The 13,055-nt window shown below is 48.3% G+C and overlaps 1 protein-coding gene across 8 annotated transcripts in view; it reads right to left on the reverse strand.

Annotated features, from left to right (window-relative positions):
• LOC115124618 (DNA-binding protein SATB2-like) overlaps positions 1–13,055 on the reverse strand; it is a 91,246-nt gene that overhangs the window by 62,249 nt on the left and 15,942 nt on the right. For all 8 annotated transcript variants that reach the window (XM_065018850.1, XM_065018839.1, XM_065018834.1 and 5 more), the window contains one exon: positions 369–593. In XM_065018850.1, coding sequence (XP_064874922.1) covers positions 369–549 — 181 coding nt within the window. In that variant the 5' untranslated portion in view covers positions 550–593. The remainder of the gene's footprint in view (positions 1–368; positions 594–13,055) is intronic.

The following is a 13,055-nucleotide window of genomic DNA, read 5'->3' on the forward strand; positions in this document are numbered from 1 at the left end:
CTAGCTATCTAGCTAGCTTATCTAACTTTTCTACTGCTTTCCTCCCTCCTAGCTATCTAGCTAGCTTATCTAACTTTTCCCAGTTTGATGCAGTCAGGAAAGATTGGATTGGAATGGTTCTGGATCTAACCAGGTCTATATGGAACGGGCCTAGTTGTCCTCGGGTCCATTCGGAACGGTTCTCTATATTGTACTAATTCATTTATGCATATCGGGTTCGGTCCAATTTTTAGGACCTGTGAAGGCCTCTACTGTGAGTGTGACTGCGTCCTGATTCTCCTCACTTGCACACACCCCATTACGGATTTCAAAGCCTTGGATTGGTGTAGAGCAGCATCTATCTGTGGGTGTGTTTTGGGGTATCATACCTCCCAGGGGTCCGTGTGGGTTGCCGTTGTGGTGTAGGAGACATGGCCCAGTGGGGCTCCCGTTGCGCTCCAGACGCCCCATCTTCCCTGGCGGTGGTCCGCTGAGGTCCGGGCTGCCCCCCCGTCGCTCCCGCTCAGGACTGTCCTGCATACGGGGGCTCTCCCCACCACCGCGCTCCATCCCCCTCCAACCACCAGGAGGAGCTAATGACAGAGGGTAAGGGCCTAGCAGGGTAAGAGAGGAGGAAGAGGGGGGAGAGAAAGAGAAGAGAGAGAGAGAGAAGGGGGAGGGAGAGAGAGAGGGAGAGAGAGAGAGAGAGAGAGAGAGAAGGGAGAGAGAGAGGAAGGGAGAGGGAGAGGGAGAGAGAGAGAGAGAAGAGAGAGAGAGAAAGGGAGAGAGAGAGAGAGAGAAGAGAGAGAGAGAGGAAGGGAGAGAGAGGGGGAGGGAGAGAGACAGAGAGAGAGAGAGAGAGAGAGAGAGAGAGAAGGGGGAGGGAGAGAGAGAGAGAGAGAGAGAGAGAGAGAGAGAGAGAAATTGACCAGGTTCAGATTTTCCCGATAGCGATTGAATTTCGGCTTAGGAGTGTTTTAACAATACGTCTTTCCAACGTTTGCTAAGTGTGTCATTGAGGCATGTGTCAATACTGATAGGATTGAAGGAAAGCTTTCTCTTATCATTAGAATTATTCCACAATACTGACGATGGATCAGCTCCAAGAAAGATTGTATCACCTATGGTTGCAAATATTGAGGCGGCTTATTCTAATGCTTACCCAATAATAATGAATTAAATCAACATTTGGCACATCAGTGCTCACATGTTACTGAGTATACCAAACATTAGGAACAGCTTCCTAATATTGAGTTGCACCCCCCCCCCCCCATAGTTGTGTCAAGTTGACTGGAAGTCCTTTGGGTAGTGGACCATTCTTGATGCACACAGGAAACTATTGAGCGTGAAAAACCCAGCAGCGCTGCAGTTCTTGACACAAACCGGTGCACCTGGCACCTACTACCATACCCTGTTCAAAGGCACTTAAATTGTTTGTGTGGTTCATTCACCCTCTCAATGGCACACATACACAAGCAATGTCTCAATTGTCTCAAGGCTTAAAAATCCTTCTGTAATCTTTCTCCTCCCCTTCATCTAAACTGATTGATCATAAGGGATAAGGGATCATAGCTTTCAGTTGGATTCACCTGGTCAGTCTGAGTCATGGAAAGAGCAGGTGTTCCTAATGTTTTGTACACTCAGTGTATATCAAGACAAATTACAGACAGTAGAAAAATAGAACTCAATTGATTGAACATGAAATGTATCTCAATATGATTTACATAGGCATATAGCCTACTGTATTTACATTTTAATATGATTTACATAGGCATATAGCCTACTGTATTTACATTTTAATGCAGACATCTCGGTTTTCATTTTTACAAGTCGCTTGTTTGTATCAACTGCAAATACATTTTGTATTTGTAGTCAACTTTGTATTTGTAGTCAACTTTTGTATTTGTAGTCAACTTTGTATTTGTAGTCAACTTTGTATTTGTAGTCAACTTTGTATTTGTAGTCAACTTTGTATTTGTAGTCAACTTTGTATTTGTAGTCAACTTTTGTATTTGTAGTCAACTTTGTATTTGTAGTCAACTTTGTATTTGTAGTCAACTTTGTATTTGTAGTCAACTTTGTATTTGTAGTCAACTTTGTATTTGTAGTCAACTTTTGTATTTGTAGTCAACTTTGTATTTGTAGTCAACTTTGTATTTGTAGTCAACTTTGTATTTGTAGTCAACTTTGTATTTGTAGTCAACTTTGTATTTGTAGTGAACTTTGTATTTGTAGTCAACTTTTGTATTTGTAGTCAACTTTGTATTTGTAGTCAACTTTGTATTTGTAGTCAACTTTGTAACTTTGTATTTGTAGTCAACTTTGTATTTGTAGTCAACTTTGTATTTGTAGTCAACTTTGTTGGCAGTAACAGAGGTGGATAAACCATGTGATCGTGGCCTTAAATATGAAAACACCGAGGTCCGGACTTTGGTCATTTTTCTCATCAAAAAATTAAATACTAATATATATACACAAATAGTACACAATAAAGGGTCAACAGTCAACATGTAAATATTGCACCCAGTGTTCAAAATACTTGTATTCATGATCTGAGTTCTAATCGCGCCGGCCTTTTTGAGAACAAGTGGAATCATGAACAGTGGTTTCTTCGTTATGTTCGCCTGCATCTCCTGGATTTGCTGCCTGATTTGCCTTTTTAGCAGCACATTCACCACCAGAGGCGGACTGGACATCTGGCATCTCTGGCAAATACCTGATGGGCTGGTCCATTTTCTTGCCTAGAAGGCCTGTCTAACTCTTTTGCTTTTGCGCAAAATTATCACTATCTGTCTATCTGGTGGGATTGTAGGGTGGTGGGGTGGTGTCTCTCTCTCCGTCTCTGTCTCCTTCTCTGTCTCCTTCTCTAACTCCCTCTCTGTCTCCTTCTGTCTCCCTCTCTGTCTCCTTCTGTCTCCTTCTGTCTCCCTCTCTGTCTCCTTCTGTCTCCCTCCCTGTCTCCTTCTGTCTCCCTCTCATACTGGTGTCGTGCTCTCATACTGGTATCGTGCTCTCATACTGGTATTGTGCTCTCATACTGGTGTTGTGCTCTCATACTGGTATCGTGCTCTCATACTGGTATTGTGCTCTCATACTGGTGTTGTGCTCTCATACTGGTATCGCGCTCTCATACTGGTGTTGTGCTCTCATACTGGTGTTGTGCTCTCATACTGGTATCGTGCTCTCATACTGGTATTGTGCTCTCATACTGGTATTGTGCTCTCATACTGGTGTTGTGCTCTCATACTGGTATCGCGCTCTCATACTGGTGTTGTGCTCTCATACTGGTATCGTGCTCTCATACTGGTGTTGTGCTCTCATACTGGTATCGTGCTCTCATACTGGTATTGTGCTCTCATACTGGTATCGTGCTCTCATACTGGTATCGTGCTCTCATACTGGTATCATGCTCTCATACTGGTGTCGTGCTCTCATACTGGTATCGTGCTCTCATACTGGTGTTGTGCTCTCATACTGGTGTTGTGCTCTCATACTGGTATCGTGCTCTCATACTGGTATTGTGCTCTCATACTGGTATCGTGCTCTCATACTGGTATCGTGCTCTCATACTGGTGTTGTGCTCTCATACTGGTATCATGCTCTCGTACTGGTATTGTGCTCTCATACTGGTGTTGTGCTCTCATACTGGTATCGCGCTCTCATACTGGTGTTGTGCTCTCATACTGGTGTTGTGCTCTCATACTGGTATCGTGCTCTCATACTGGTATTGTCCTCTCATACTGGTATTGTGCTCTCATACTGGTGTTGTGCTCTCATACTGGTATTGTGCTCTCATACTGGTATTGTGCTCTCATACTGGTGTTGTGCTCTCATACTGGTATTGTGCTCTCATACTGGTATTGTGCTCTCATACTGGTGTTGTGCTCTCATACTGGTATCGTGCTCTCATACTGGTATTGTGCTCTCATACTGGTGTTGTGCTCTCATACTGGTATCGCGCTCTCATACTGGTGTTGTGCTCTCATACTGGTATTGTGCTCTCATACTGGTATCGTGCTCTCATACTGGTATTGTCCTCTCATACTGGTATTGTGCTCTCATACTGGTGTTGTGCTCTCATACTGGTGTCGCGCTCTCATACTGGTGTTGTGCTCTCATACTGGTGTTGTGCTCTCATACTGGTATCGTGCTCTCATACTGGTGTTGTGCTCTCATACTGGTATCGTGCTCTCATACTGGTATCGTGCTCTCATACTGGTATCATGCTCTCATACTGGTGTCGTGCTCTCATACTGGTATCGTGCTCTCATACTGGTGTTGTGCTCTCATACTGGTATCGTGCTCTCATACTGGTATTGTGCTCTCATACTGGTATCGTGCTCTCATACTGGTATCGTGCTCTCATACTGGTGTTGTGCTCTCATACTGGTATCATGCTCTCGTACTGGTATTGTACTCTCATACTGGTGTTGTGCTCTCATACTGGTATCGCGCTCTCATACTGGTGTTGTGCTCTCATACTGGTGTTGTGCTCTCATACTGGTATCGTGCTCTCATACTGGTATTGTCCTCTCATACTGGTATTGTGCTCTCATACTGGTGTTGTGCTCTCATACTGGTATTGTGCTCTCATACTGGTATTGTGCTCTCATACTGGTGTTGTGCTCTCATACTGGTATTGTGCTCTCATACTGGTATTGTGCTCTCATACTGGTGTTGTGCTCTCATACTGGTATCGTGCTCTCATACTGGTATTGTGCTCTCATACTGGTGTTGTGCTCTCATACTGGTATCGCGCTCTCATACTGGTGTTGTGCTCTCATACTGGTATTGTGCTCTCATACTGGTATCGTGCTCTCATACTGGTATTGTGCTCTCATACTGGTGTTGTGCTCTCATACTGGTGTCGCGCTCTCATACTGGTGTTGTGCTCTCATACTGGTGTTGTGCTCTCATACTGGTATCGTGCTCTCATACTGGTGTTGTGCTCTCATACTGGTGTTGTGCTCTCATACTGGTATCGTGCTCTCATACTGGTATCGTGCTCTCATACTGGTGTTGTGCTCTCATACTGGTGTTGTGCTCTCATACTGGTATCGTGCTCTCATACTGGTGTTGTGCTCTCATACTGTTGTTGTGCTCACATACTGGTGTTGTGCTCTCATACTGGTGTTGTGCTCTCATACTGGTGTTGTGCTCTCATACTGGTATTGTGCTCTCATACTGGTGTTGTGCTCTCATACTGGTATTGTGCTCTCATACTGGTATTGTGCTCTTATACTGGTATCGTGCTCTCATACTGGTATTGTGCTCTCATACTGGTGTTGTGCTCTCATACTGGTATCGTGCTCTCATACTGGTATTGTGCTCTCATACTGGTGTTGTGCTCTCATACTGGTATCGTGCTCTCATACTGGTATTGTGCTCTCATACTGGTGTTGTGCTCTCATACTGGTGTTGTGCTCTCATACTGGTATTGTGCTCTCATACTGGTATTGTGCTCTCATACTGGTGTTGTGCTCTCATACTGGTGTTGTGCTCTCATACTGGTATCGTGCTCTCATAATGGTGTTGTGCTCTCATACTGGTATCGTGCTCTCATACTGGTGTTGTGCTCTCATACTGGTGTTGTGCTCTCATCCTGGTATCGTGCTCTCATACTGGTATCGTGCTCTCATACTGGTATCGTGCTCTCATACTGGTGCTGTGCTCTCATACTGGTATCGTGCTCTCATACTGGTATTGTGCTCTCATACTGGTGCTGTGCTCTCATACTGGTGCTGTGCTCTCATACTGGTGTTGTGCTCTCATACTGGTATCGTGCTCTCATACTGGTATCGTGCTCTCATACTGGTATTGTCCTCTCATACTGGTATTGTGCTCTCATACTGGTGTTGTGCTCTCATACTGGTATCGTGCTCTCATACTGGTGTTGTGCTCTCATACTGGTGTTGTGCTCTCATACTGGTATCGTGCTCTCATACTGGTATCATGCTCTCATACTGGTATCGTGCTCTCATACTGGTATCGTGCTCTCATACTGGTGCTGTGCTCTCATACTGGTATCGTGCTCTCATACTGGTATTGTGCTCTCATACTGGTGCTGTGCTCTCATACTGGTGCTGTGCTCTCATACTGGTGTTGTGCTCTCATACTGGTATCGTGCTCTCATACTGGTATTGTGCTCTCATACTGGTATTGTCCTCTCATACTGGTATTGTGCTCTCATACTGGTATCGTGCTCTCATACTGGTATTGTGCTCTCATACTGGTGCTGTGCTCTCATACTGGTGCTGTGCTCTCATACTGGTGTTGTGCTCTCATACTGGTATCGTGCTCTCATACTGGTATCGTGCTCTCATACTGGTATTGTCCTCTCATACTGGTATTGTGCTCTCATACTGGTGTTGTGCTCTCATACTGGTATCGTGCTCTCATACTGGTGTTGTGCTCTCATACTGGTGTTGTGCTCTCATACTGGTATCGTGCTCTCATACTGGTATCGTGCTCTCATACTGGTATCGTGCTCTCATACTGGTATCGTGCTCTCATACTGGTGCTGTGCTCTCATACTGGTATCGTGCTCTCATACTGGTATTGTGCTCTCATACTGGTGCTGTGCTCTCATACTGGTGCTGTGCTCTCATACTGGTGTTGTGCTCTCATACTGGTATCGTGCTCTCATACTGGTATTGTGCTCTCATACTGGTATTGTCCTCTCATACTGGTATTGTGCTCTCATACTGGTGTTGTGCTCTCATACTGGTATCGTGCTCTCATACTGGTATCGTGCTCTCATACTGGTATCGTGCTCTCATACTGGTGTTGTGCTCTCATACTGGTATCGTGCTCTCATACTGGTATTGTGCTCTCATACTGGTGTTGTGCTCTCATACTGGTATCGCGCTCTCATACTGGTGTTGTGCTCTCATACTGGTGTTGTGCTCTCATACTGGTATCGTGCTCTCATACTGGTGTTGTGCTCTCATACTGGTATTGTGCTCTCATACTGGTGTCGCGCTCTCATACTGGTGTTGTGCTCTCATACTGGTGTTGTGCTCTCATACTGGTATCGTGCTCTCATACTGGTGTTGTGCTCTCATACTGGTGTTGTGCTCTCATACTGGTGTTGTGCTCTCATACTGGTGTTGTGCTCTCATACTGGTGTTGTGCTCTCATACTGGTGTTGTGCTCTCATACTGGTATCGTGCTCTCATACTGGTGTTGTGCTCTCATTCTGGTGTTGTGCTCTCATACTGGTATCGCGCTCTCATACTGGTGTTGTGCTCTCATACTGGTGTTGTGCTCTCATACTGGTATCGTGCTCTCATACTGGTGTTGTGCTCTCATACTGGTGTTGTGCTCTCATACTGGTGTTGTGCTCTCATACTGGTGTTGTGCTCTCATACTGGTATTGTGCTCTCATACTGGTGTTGTGCTCTCATACTGGTGTTGTGCTCTCATACTGGTGTTGTGCTCTCATACTGGTGTTGTGCTCTCATACTGGTATCGTGCTCTCATACTGGTGTTGTGCTCTCATACTGGTATTGTGCTCTCATACTGGTATTGTGCTCTCATACTGGTATCGTGCTCTCATACTGGTATTGTGCTCTCATACTGGTGTTGTGCTCTCATACTGGTATCGTGCTCTCATACTGGTATTGTGCTCTCATACTGGTGTTGTGCTCTCATACTGGTATCGTGCTCTCATACTGGTATTGTGCTCTCATACTGGTGTTGTGCTCTCATACTGGTATCGCGCTCTCATACTGGTGTTGTGCTCTCATACTGGTGTTGTGCTCTCATACTAGTATCGTGCTCTCATACTGGTGTTGTGCTCTCATACTGGTGTTGTGCTCTCATACTGGTGTTGTGCTCTCATACTGGTATCGTGCTCTCATACTGGTGTTGTGCTCTCATTCTGGTGTTGTGCTCTCATACTGGTATCGCGCTCTCATACTGGTGTTGTGCTCTCATACTGGTGTTGTGCTCTCATACTGGTATCGTGCTCTCATACTGGTGTTGTGCTCTCATACTGGTGTTGTGCTCTCATACTGGTGTTGTGCTCTCATACTAGTATCGTGCTCTCATACTGGTGTTGTGCTCTCATACTGGTGTTGTGCTCTCATACTGGTGTTGTGCTCTCATACTGGTGTTGTGCTCTCATACTGGTATCGTGCTCTCATACTGGTGTTGTGCTCTCATTCTGGTGTTGTGCTCTCATACTGGTATCGCGCTCTCATACTGGTGTTGTGCTCTCATACTGGTGTTGTGCTCTCATACTGGTATCGTGCTCTCATACTGGTGTTGTGCTCTCATACTGGTGTTGTGCTCTCATACTGGTGTTGTGCTCTCATACTGGTGTTGTGCTCTCATACTGGTATTGTGCTCTCATACTGGTGTTGTGCTCTCATACTAGTGTTGTGCTCTCATACTGGTGTCGTGCTCTCATACTGGTGTTGTGCTCTCATACTGGTATCGTGCTCTCATACTGGTGTTGTGCTCTCATACTGGTATTGTGCTCTCATACTGGTATTGTGCTCTCATACTGGTATCGTGCTCTCATACTGGTATTGTGCTCTCATACTGGTGTTGTGCTCTCATACTGGTATCATGCTCTCATACTGGTATTGTGCTCTCATACTGGTGTTGTGCTCTCATACTGGTATCGTGCTCTCATACTGGTATTGTGCTCTCATACTGGTATCGTGCTCTCATACTGGTATCGTGCTCTCATACTGGTATCCTTCTCTCGTACTGGTATTGTGCGTTTAAGAGGCTGCTAAGCCATATATGACACCTGCCATGTATCAAAGAGCAGAGCCTTATTTACATACTAGTCCCTGGACACTGCCAGCCAATGTGTGTGACCAATATGAGAGAGAGAGCGAGAGCGAGAGCTATTTAAACATCTTAGGCTAAGCAAGTCAAATATTAGCTACAGTTGATAATCTAACAGCAAGGATATTCTTAAAATTGAAGGTAATACTAGAGAGCAGAGAGAGCAGAGAGAGCAGAGTGAGAGAGAGAGAGAGCTGTTGGTCCCACAATTTATTTATATATATTTATATTTTTAGATATGTATACTTTGACAATGTAAGTAATAATGAACTTTCCATGTCAATTGAATTGAATTGAGAGAGAGAGCAGAGGGAGCAGAGCGTAGAGAGTAGAGAGAGAGAGAGAGAGAGAGAGAGAGAGAGAGAGAGAGAGAGAGAGAGACAGACAGACAGGAGAGAGAGAGAGAGAGAGAGAGAGAGAGAGAGCAGAGGGAGCAGAGCGTAGAGAGTAGAGAGTAGAGAGAGAGAGAGAGAGAGAGAGAGAGAGAGAGAGAGAGAGAGAGAGAGAGAGAGAGAGAGAGAGAGGAGCAGAGCAGAGAGAGAGAGAGAGAGAGAGAGAGAGAGAGAGAGAGAGAGAGAGAGAGAGAGAGAGAGAGAGAGAGAGAGAGAGAGACAGAGAGGAGAGAGAGAGAGAGAGAGAGAGAGAGAGAGAGAGAGGAGCAGAGCGTAGAGAGTAGAGAGTAGAGAGAGAGAGAGAGAGAGAGAGAGAGAGAGAGAGAGAGAGAGAGAGAGAGAGAGAGAGAGACAGAGAGGAGAGAGAGAGAGAGAGAGCAGAGGGAGCAGAGCAGAGCGTAGAGAGTAGAGAGTAGAGAGAGAGAGAGAGAGAGAGAGAGAGAGAGAGAGACAGACAGGAGAGAGAGAGAGAGAGAGAGAGAGAGAGAGAGAGAGAGAGCAGAGGGAGCAGAGCGTAGAGAGTAGAGAGAGAGAGAGAGAGAGAGAGAGAGAGAGAGAGAGAGTAGAGAGAGAGAGAGAGAGAGAGAGAGAGAGAGAGAGAGAGACAGAGAGAGAGAGAGAGAGAGAGAGAGAGAGAGAGAGAGAGAGAGAGGGAGCAGAGCGTAGAGAGTAGAGAGTAGAGAGAGACAGAGAGAGAGAGAGAGAGAGAGAGAGAGAGAGAGAGAGACAGAGAGGAGAGAGAGAGAGAGAGAGAGAGAGAGAGAGAGAGAGAGAGAGAGAGAGAGAGAGAGAGAGAGAGAGAGAGAGAGAGAGAGAGAGAGAGAGAGAGAGTAGAGAGAGAGAGAGAGAGACAGAGAGGAGAGAGAGAGAGAGTAGAGAGAGAGAGAGAGACAGAGAGAGAGAGAGAGAGAGAGAGAGAGAGAGAGAGAGAGAGAATTACAAAAGGTACCCACCACAGATGACTGGGGGAGGCTAAGAGGATGTATTTTATTTAGACCACAGGCATATCTGACCTTCTTTTACTGCCTACAAATAAGTGGGGAGGAAAATAGGAATTACCTAATTTTGGGAGCAAGACGGAGGACCAAGAAATGTGACAAAGGACAAAAAACTAAGTATAAGACGTGTTTGAAAGCGAGGGACGATCTCCATCCTCTTCCCCTGATTGTTTTTACAGACCTAGTCTCTCTGTCCCTGCTAACGCTGTCATAAGTCCCCACAAAGACAATGTTTTCATGCTGCGGTCTCTCTCTCTCTCTTCCCCCACCAACAGAAACACACCAACTATGAAACAAAAACAAAAAACAGCCCACACACCCAATCAAAGAGTTTGGTTGAAATTTCTAAATGAATAAAAAATGAAAAACATTAGCCTTGGCATGATTAACAAGAAACTTTACGTGGGGGTACACAGTAGAGCTCACCAACAGGGGGGTACCCAGTGGAGCTCACCAACAGGGGGTACACAGTAGAGCTCACCAACGGGGGGGTACACAGTACAGCTCACCAACAGGGGGGAGGGGGTACACAGTGGACCTCACCAACAGGGGGGCACAGTAGAGCTCACCAACAGGGGGGACACAGTAGAGCTTACCAACAGGGGGGGGTACACAGTAGAGCTCACCAACTGGGGGGTACACAGTGGAGCTCACCAACAGGGGGAGGTACACAGTAGAGCTCCTCACCAACAGGGGGGTACACAGTAGAGCACACCAACAGGGGGGTACACAGTGGACATCACCAACAGGGCGGGGGGGTACACAGTAGAGCTCACCAACAAGGGGGTACACAGTAGAGCTCACCAACAGGGGGGTACACAGTGGAGCTCACCAACAGGGGGAGGTACACAGTAGAGCTCACCAACAGGGGGGGGGTACACAGTGGAGCTCACCAACAGGGGGGTACACAGTGGACCTCACCAACAGGGGGTACACAGTAGAGCTCACCAACAGGGGGGACACAGTAGAGCTTACCAACAGGGGGGGGGGTACACAGTAGAGCTCACCAACTGGGGGGGTACACAGTGGAGCTCACCAACAGGGGGAGGTACACAGTAGAGCTCCTCACCAACAGGGGAGGGGGTACACAGTAGAGCACACCAACAGGGGGTACACAGTGGACATCACCAACAGGGCGGGGGGGGGTACACAGTAGAGCTCACCAACAAGGGGGTCACCAACAGTAGAGCTCACCAACAGGGGGGTACACAGTGGAGCTCACCAACAGGGGGAGGTACACAGTAGAGCTCACCAACAGGGGGGTACACAGTGGAGCTCACCAACAGGGGGGGTACACAGTGGAGCCCTCACCAACAGGGGGGGGGGTACACAGTGGAGCACACCAACAGGGGGGGGTACACAGTGGACATCACCAACAGGGCGGGGGGGTACACAGTAGAGCTCACCAACAAGGGGGGTACACAGTGGAGCTCACCAACAGGGGGGTACACAGTAGAGCTCACCAACAGGGGGGGGTACACAGTAGAGCTCACCAACAGGGGGGTACACAGTGGAGCTCACCAACAGGGGGTACACAGTAGAGCTCACCAACAGGGGGGTACACAGTGGAGCTCACCAACAGGGGGTACACAGTGGAGCTCACCAACAGGGGGGTACACAGTAGAACTCACCAACAGGGGGGGGGGTACACAGTGGAGCTCACCAACAGGGGGTACACAGTAGAGCTCACCAACAGGGGGGTACACAGAGAGCTCACCAACAGGGGGGGGAGCTCACCAACAGTGGAGCTCACCAACAGGGAGGGGGTACACAGTGGAGCTCACCAACAGTGGGGTGGATACACAGTGGAGCTCACCAACAGGGGGTACACAGTGGAGCTCACCAACAGGGGGGTACACAGTGGAGCTCACCAACAGGGGTTGGGGTGGGGGTACACAGTGGAGCTCACCAACAGGGGGTACACAGTGGAGCGCACCAACGGGGGAGGGGGTACACAGTGGAGCTCACCAACAGGGGGGGTACACAGTGGAGCTCACCAACAGGGGGAGGGATACACAGTGGAGCTCACCAACAGGGGGTACACAGTGGAGCTCACCAACAGGGGGGTACACAGTGGAGCTCACCAACAGGGGGGTACACGGTGGAGCGCACCAACGGGGGAGGGGGGGTACACAGTGGAGCTCACCAACAGGGGGTACACAGTGGAGCTCACCAACAGGGGGGTACACAGTGGAGCTCACCAACAGGGGGTACACAGTGGAGCTCACCAACAGGGGGGGTACACAGTGGAGCTCACCAACAGGGGGTACACAGTGGAGCTCACCAACAGGGGGTACACAGTGGAGCTCACCAACAGGGGGGGTACACAGTGGAGCGCACCAACAGGGGGGGGTACACAGTGGAGCTCACCAACAGGGGGGGTACACAGTGGAGCTCACCAACAGGGGGGGGTACACAGTAGAGCTCACCAACAGGGGGGTACACAGTGGAGCTCACCAACAGGGGGGTGGGTACACAGTGGAGCTCACCAACAGGGGGGGTACACAGTGGAGCTCACCAACAGGGGGGGTACACAGTGGAGCTCACCAACAGGGGGTACACAGTGGAGCTCACCAACAGGGGGTACACAGTGGAGCTCACCAACAGGGGGGTACACAGTGGAGCTCACCAACAGGGGGTACACAGTGGAGCTCACCAACAGGGGGGTACACAGTGGAGCGCACCAACAGGGGGTACACAGTGGAGCTCACCAACAGGGGGTACACAGTGGAGCTCACCAACAGGGGGGTACACAGTGGAGCTCACCAACAGGGGGGTACACAGTGGAGCTCACCAACAGGGGGGTACACAGTGGAGCTCACCAACAGGGGGTACACAGTGGAGCTCACCAACAGGGGGGTACACAGTGGAGCTCACCAACAGG

The sequence above is a fragment of the Oncorhynchus nerka genome, linkage group LG1, assembly GCF_034236695.1.
Source record: "Oncorhynchus nerka isolate Pitt River linkage group LG1, Oner_Uvic_2.0, whole genome shotgun sequence".
In the NCBI taxonomy this organism is placed as follows: domain Eukaryota; kingdom Metazoa; phylum Chordata; class Actinopteri; order Salmoniformes; family Salmonidae; genus Oncorhynchus; species Oncorhynchus nerka.